At 30.7% G+C, this 7,584-nt stretch overlaps 1 protein-coding gene across 1 annotated transcript; it reads right to left on the reverse strand.

Annotated features, from left to right (window-relative positions):
• Positions 1-1,482: 1,482 nt before the first annotated feature.
• On the reverse strand, positions 1,483-4,391 carry LOC129288901 (isoliquiritigenin 2'-O-methyltransferase-like). Its single transcript, XM_054925713.1, has 4 exons — positions 3,902-4,391; positions 2,588-2,901; positions 2,429-2,493; positions 1,483-1,964 (listed from the first exon to the last, which is right to left on the reverse strand). The coding sequence occupies exons 1-4, from the start codon at positions 4,300-4,302 to the stop codon at positions 1,665-1,667; spliced, it is 1,080 nt and encodes a 359-aa protein (XP_054781688.1). The 5' UTR covers positions 4,303-4,391; the 3' UTR covers positions 1,483-1,664.
• Positions 4,392-7,584: the final 3,193 nt, after the last annotated feature.

A 7,584-nucleotide genomic window follows, 5' to 3' on the forward strand; every position in this document is an offset into this window, starting at 1 on the left:
AAAATCAAACTTTCAGCAACGACATTTGAAGTTACCATAAGAAGTCTCATTTTCAATGGCAATACTAAAAAGTCACTACTGATTCTCGACTTTTAGCTGCACTTGTATGTTGCCACTAAAACTCACAACATAATTTTTTAAAAAAATTATAAAAATATTGACAATCAACGGCGACACTAAAAAGTCACCATTGATTTTTGACTTTCAGCGGTGACTTGTATGTCGCCACTGAAACTTATAACATAATTTTTAAAAATAAAATTAAAAAAAATACTGATAATTAGTGGCGACCTTTTAGTGTCGCCGCTGATTTTTGACTTTCAGCGACGACTTGTATGTCGCTGCTAAAACTTACAACATAATTTTTTTAAAAAAATTATAAAAATGCTAACAAACAGCGGCGGCATTAAAAAGTCGCCGCTGATTCTCAACTTACAGCAGCAACTTGTATGTCATTGCTGAAACTTACAACATAATTTTTTTAAAAAAAATTATAAAAATGCTAACAATCAGTGACGACTTTTTAATTCTCGACTTTCAGCGGCAACTTGTATGTCACCGCTGAAACTTACAACATAATTTTTAAAAAAAATTATAAAAATGCTGACAATCAGTGGCGATACTAAAAAGTCGCCGCTGATTCTTGACTTTCAGTAGCGACTTGTATGTTGCCGTTAAAACTTACAACATAATTTAAAAAAAATTATAAAAATGCTGACAATCAGTAGCGACACTAAAAAGTCACTGTTGATTCTCGACTTTTAGCGGCAACTTGTATATTGTCTCTGAAACTTACAACATAATTTTTTTAAAATAATTATAAAAATGCTGACAATCAGCAGCGGCACTAAAATGTTGCCGCTGATTCTCAACTTTCAGCGGCAACTTGTATGTCGCCGTTGAAACTCACAACATAATTTTTACAAAAATTATAAAAATGCTGATAATCAGTGGCGACACTAAAAAGTCACCGTTGATTCTCGACTTTCAGTAGTGACTTGTATGTCACCATTGAAACTTACAACATAATTTTTTTAAAAAGATAAAAAAATGCTGACAATCAGTGATGACACTAAAAAGTCGCTGATTCTTGACTTTCAATGGCGACTTGTATGTCACTGTTGAAACTTGCAACATAATTTTTTTTAAAAAATTATAGTATATTTTAAAATATGTTAACAATTAATGGTGACACTAAAAAGTCGCCGCTGATACTTACAACATAATTTTTTTAAAAAAATTATAAAATATTGACAATCAGCGGCGACACTAAAAAGTCGCCGCTGATTCTCAACTTTTAGCGGCGACAAACAAGTCACCATTGAAACTTACTACATAAATTTTTTTTAAAAAAATTATAACATATTTTAAAATATATTGACAATCAGCGGTGACTTTTTAGTGTCACCGAGTGTCACCGCTGAAAGCCATTTTTTTTTGTAGTGAAAAAAGTTGCTGAATTGTACAGAACTCAAAAATATATTGACTTGTAACAACACTTCTATGTTATTTATTGTACCGTGCATTACATAATAGAACAAAACTGATAAGACGCGAACTTCAAATATATAAGCATTACATACATACCCCATTTTCTTTATTTAAAAAAAAAAATCACTTGTCCCTTCGCAGCACAGGCAACAATTTTCTTTTATTTAATTGGTTTATTTATAAAACTCGATGACTCCCAAAGCAGAAGAGAAAACACGAGTAGCAACACGATAGCTGGAAAACCCAGCAGCTTTGCCTAGCGCTTCCAATTCTTTCTCCGTTCTTTCCTTCCCACCGGCTTGCAAGAACATGATGTTGTCAAGAATCGCTACATATTTATCGCCGTCTGTTGCATTTAGTGTTTCTGGCATTATCAGGTCAATCACAATAAGCTTCCCTCCTTTCTTGAGGGACTTGTGACAATTTTTTAGAACTTGTATGCACTTGTCATCTGCCCAGTTATGAGTTGTAGCCTGCAACAAAACGCACACACGCCCCTTAGCATATCATTTATTATATTTGGATTATTTATGTGAAGTTCTTGTATTAAACGTGTTGGATATTTTAATAATATATTAATATTTGTAAAGGAATGGCTATTTTTCGTTAATAATATTAAACACTATTTAAGGCCATTAAAACTCATTATTATTCGAAACCCTCTTCTAAATCATGATTAAGGCATCATTAATTAATACGTAATTCCCTAATGCTTGTGAGAGAACCGTCCCAAGCTTTTGGGCACTCTTCTCTCCTCCCTTCACCATGCTCCTCCTGAGTTACTCTGTGTATTTTCTTTGCTTTGTGTCCCTATTCATTTTGCAAGAGTTTCTACTATGTGATTAACCCTATGCGGTGAAATAGCTATTAAGGACATTGTCATTGGGCACAACTTAAATTATGATTTTACCCACTATTGCCAGCAAAACATACTGACCTTGATCATTATAGCATCACCTTCTGGGACACATTCGAACATGCTTCCTCCGACATGCTTGATTCCTTTGATAATCCAAGGAAAATCTTGTTAGCCCAGAGGGAAATATTACAATTTATTAATTGAAGTAGCATCAAGGGTACCGAGATATTTGATTACCTGGGTGGGATGGGGCATATTGAACAACATGTGGCAAATCGAAGTTAATGCCTCGAATTGAAGGATACTTAGAGACGATCATTTTGAGGCTTTGGCCAACGCCGCCGGCAACGTCAACAAGTGTTGATATTCCCTCAAATCCTTTGTAGTTCTCAAGGATTTGTTTCATGTGCATGAATGAAAGATCAGCCATTGCCTTATGGAAAACAGTTTCGAAGGTCGGATCTTTTTTCATGTATTCAAACATGGACATCCCGTGAACTTTCTTAAACAGGTCCTCTTCCTCGTCAAGTATCACTTGCTTGATGTTTTCCCTGCCATTGTCATTCACACCATATACCAGCAAAATAGGTTAATCTCTTCATATCAAAACTTACTCAAATATTGATAAATTCTCGGAAAATTAGGACCAGGGTAATTAAATAGCAATATCGAAAAAAGAAATCCTAAAAACAATTTTATAATAAGACGACTAAGAGAAAGTTTCCTTATTTATGAGAGAGAATATTAGATTTTCTCTTCTCTCAACCTTGCGATATGTTAAAAGTTAACCCGATTTTCCGTTTCTAATCTAATCACTATCTCTATCTTTACTTTATTTAAAAGTCACCTTAAAGTGTCAATTTTTGATAAATAAAGAATCCTTAAGGGTGAAATTATTTATATTTTGACCAAAACTGATCACAGTAACCTAATATTTTAATTAAACACACAAGACAGCGCGAATAGTTTCATCGAGATATTAAGTTAAATGTCCATGCAAATCTTTGTTCCTGCATAATTAAGTCTTCATCACAGGAATGTATATAGACCATACGTTAAAAGCATATATATATATATATATATAGTTAAAGCCTAGGTAAAAATTTCAATGAGACCCTATTGACCCAACTTAATTTCAGCCAAAGCCCCAAAAATTCTGAAATTTTAATACACAAGTGAGGGACTGAAATGAAATAAAAAAGTTAACTGAAATGACTTTATTGTCTTTAGTAAAATAAACAACTAATATATGAAAAATGAACAACTGACATAGAAAAAATTTGCAACTCTTATTAACAACATAACACCACTATGAATTTGCAACTCTTATTCTATGTTAGTTATTCATTTTTTTATAAATCAGTTGTTCATTTCACTAGGGGTAATAAGGTCACTTCAATCAAATCTTTAATTTCTTTTCAATTTCCTATGTTGTAGTTAAATTTTAGAATTTTAGGCAGGCTTTAACTAAAATTAAGTTGGGTTAAGAGAGACTCACTAAAATTTTCCCTGAAACCTAGCTATAGATGAGTCAAAACAAGAAATACTTACCGAACTTTTATATAAGCTGGATGGTAACTTAATCTGGAGACTGAAGCATAAGAGACTCCATCCTCATCAGGGAACATGTATTTACCAGCAGGAGATAGAGCATAAAGCCTCTCAATCCTACTATCTTCATCAACCTTCCTGGAAGAACAAGTCAAAACAGAATGACTAGCAAGCAAACACAGCAACCGATCGAGACGGCTAACAGTGTCAGCGTGTGGATTTGGAAGCTTGGAAGCAATTTCAGAGGGTGACATGCCCTTAGGGTTTCCCTCACCAATGATCTTGAAGAGGTCGAGTTCAATGGCAGCATTTAACACTGCAGGGTAAAGCTGAGCACTCGCTAGCAACATGGCATCAAGAGAAACATCATATTGACCATGATTCTCCATGGTAGGGCTCATGCTTACTACCTTCTCTCTAGCTTGTATGAATACTCTCTCTATATCAACTATGAGAACGGTTTTAGTTTTTAGCCTAAAGATAATTCAAGCAACCCGATTTAGTCTAGTACTTGTGGGGGTATTTATAGTGTAAATGGACCGTTGAAACTCGGAGAGATATGATTAAAATAGTATAGTCTTATTGGCTAATTAAGAAGAAACCCTTCCTGGTTGATCATCTTCTTGAAGCATTAAACTAATTAATTACAACTTGCAATGGAAGTCACTTGCTAATATACATGAGTCATACATGCATGCATGTGAATCATATTTATTTAGAAAACGTATAATTTTAATAAGTAGGTATGGTACAGATAATAGTGTTTGGGCCCACATCATTCTAGAGTTTAGTTCCTAGAGATGTGTATTAAAAAAAAAAACACTTGAGAAAAGACAAAACCTTTTAAATGGTACTCAAATTTCTTGAGAGATTAATCTCGTGACTATCAACTATAAGGATACCTTGGTAAAAGGAAAAGGAAAGAAAAGAAAATGTATAATTTTTGTTCAAGGCATGTAGAGAGTCCATAATGGGTGTGTATTAGTATTTCTAATTAATCAAAGAATACACGGTTATCACGATGAAAAGGTCAATATATCGATCCTTGTGTTGCATTGACTGGGACAACTCTTCCATGTTTGGCAGGTAATTTTTTTTTTCGCATAACAAGTTGGTACACCTGGCTTTTCTAATTGATTGGGATCATACACCGGAAATAAAACATTAATAAAATAGCAGGACAATGTGAGGAATAATGTACTAGTTATAGGCCTAAAACACCCGCTCACAGAGTCATGTAATAAAACAATAATAATTGATGTTATTTATGTTTATAATTAAGCGCGCGCCGGTGGGGAAAATTATTTAGTGAGTCTATGTTTTTTTTTTTTTTGAGGCATAATATTCAATAAAGTATTTACCTACTTTCAAACTAATCCTATCTTTTGATATTTACTCCCATTAACCACCTTATAATAAATATAATGTCATTATCAATAGAGTCACTTTTGAAAAAAAGGTAATGATTACACATCAAAAGATTTAAAATACCTTATATTTTTGAATATCTAACTTCTTAAAAAATACTTTACATTTTTAAATGGAGAGAGTAATATATATTCTCAATAAATTGAAAATGCAAACTAATTTTTATTAGGGTTGAGAAATAGGGTTAGTTTGAAAGTAAGTAATTACTTTATTAGGGTTGAGATTCTGTTAAACATGCCTTACATTTTTAAATGAAGGGAGTATCTAATAAGTTTTTAAACTTAAATATTTTTAATTTAGTCTAAAAGGTACAAAATATTAAGAGTAAAAGATGCAAAATTACAAAATTTTTATTACCTATTTGTAATTTTTCTCGAACTGAGGAATGCACCCTCATGCCAATTTGTCATATTTACACGTCATCTTGTGGTATTTTATTTGATAGAATATTTGTTGAAATTACCAAAACATATAGTAATAATAAAAAAACCAAAATATATATTAACATGTCAATTTCACTTTGATTTTTACCTATTTTTTTAAAAAATAATATGCAGGTCTTTATTGTTTTGTTCAATTTTGAACAAGGTTCTTGTAGTTTATTTTGTTTTAATTAAACTTTTATAGTTTAATTTGTTAGATATGTTAATATCTGAAAGTTAAAATCCTTAAAATTTTTATTTAGAAAAATAAAACTAAGAAATTTATATTTGTTAAGAGATGATATAATTTTATAATTAATTCAAAATTTATATTATTAAGTCATATCTTCTAAATAACTTTTATACATATAGAATTTTTATAAAAAATTAATAAAAATATAAAAATTGTATTAAATCAAGTTTTATTCTTTTTTTTTCTCGAAGTATTGAATCAAATTTTCTATGGCTTTAAAAACTACTTTTGTTTTATAAAAAAATTTAATCATTCATTAATTATTTTAACTTTCAGTGACTAACGTATCTATTAGATTAAAGTTTAAGAGCTTGCCACTGACCATAACAATATTTTAACGGACTATAAATTTTAAGGGCTTGTTTAAAGAAAAATAAATTTTAGGAACTTAATTCAAAGTTATGACAAACTATGAAAACCTATGGATTAATTGTTGTTAAATTACAAAAAATATACAGTAATTATATAAAATTTGCAAAACCAGCGTCTGCGTTGAAATTGTCATGGCCAATATCCATGCATTTAGAATAATAACAATTTGCATTGCAAGTGGGTGCGTTGAAGTATGGGTAAAGGTGAGAAACGCGCCGACGCGAATAATTTTTTCCTCTTAAAATATAAAGTTTTCGTTGACTATATGAAGTGACATTAGATGTTAATATTTCATTAATAAAAATACATATTTGACTTTGAAATATTCTTTAAGAATCACCAAACATGTTAAATTATTTAGCATAGCATTTTAACCCATAAATTAATTAAAACATAATATTTCCCACCCTAATGTTCGATACTCACAAACATTCATTATATAGTCAAACTACATTTTCTCATATCATATTAACAATCAATGTTTATTATTTATTGTCAAGGTAAAAATGTTATGATTTAATTACTTTAAAGCAAAACTATTATAACAAATAGTTTAAGGCCGTAAGTACTATAAAGTACTATTCAGAAAACACTTTATAATTAAAAATATACATTTATCGTTGAAATGTTAACAACTAATGTGGCTTTTAGATAGTCAGAGTCAAATTTATAGTTTAAGAATAAAAAATATCCGTGTCGATGCATTTCTCTTAAACCAAAAACTGTTTTGTCTTTGATTATTAAAAAAAAAAAAAACTGTTTTGTCTTCATTATAAAGGACCTTGTAACTTTACATGTATTCAAGAATTGCGTAAAAATTTATCAGAGTTACGCGTAAATAATACTCAAGTTGATTAATGAAATGAACAAATCTGGGTTTGAACTTGTTATAGCAGCCGCTGCGTGATTCAACCCTTGACTCGCTCTCCAATTAGATTCCTTTAAATTATTATTCTTAATGTTTTTATTCAAACGCTTCCTCAAGAATCGGCCTGTCAAGTACATATTTCATCACCATAAGATATTTTTAAAATTAAAATATAAACTAGTATGCCATGAAATAACAAATTTATTAAATAGTATCAGTCAAATCTCTCAAATTATGACATTATTCACTACTACAAAAAGAATATAAAACAGCTATTTTTGCTAATATTTAATAGTTTTGAACCATTGAGCTTTCTGACACTGAATATTCTTTGAGCCTC

This window comes from Prosopis cineraria, unplaced genomic scaffold (genome assembly GCF_029017545.1).
Source record: "Prosopis cineraria cultivar Desert tree isolate PC_DT_omini unplaced genomic scaffold, ASM2901754v1 PC12, whole genome shotgun sequence".
Taxonomy (NCBI): domain Eukaryota; kingdom Viridiplantae; phylum Streptophyta; class Magnoliopsida; order Fabales; family Fabaceae; genus Prosopis; species Prosopis cineraria.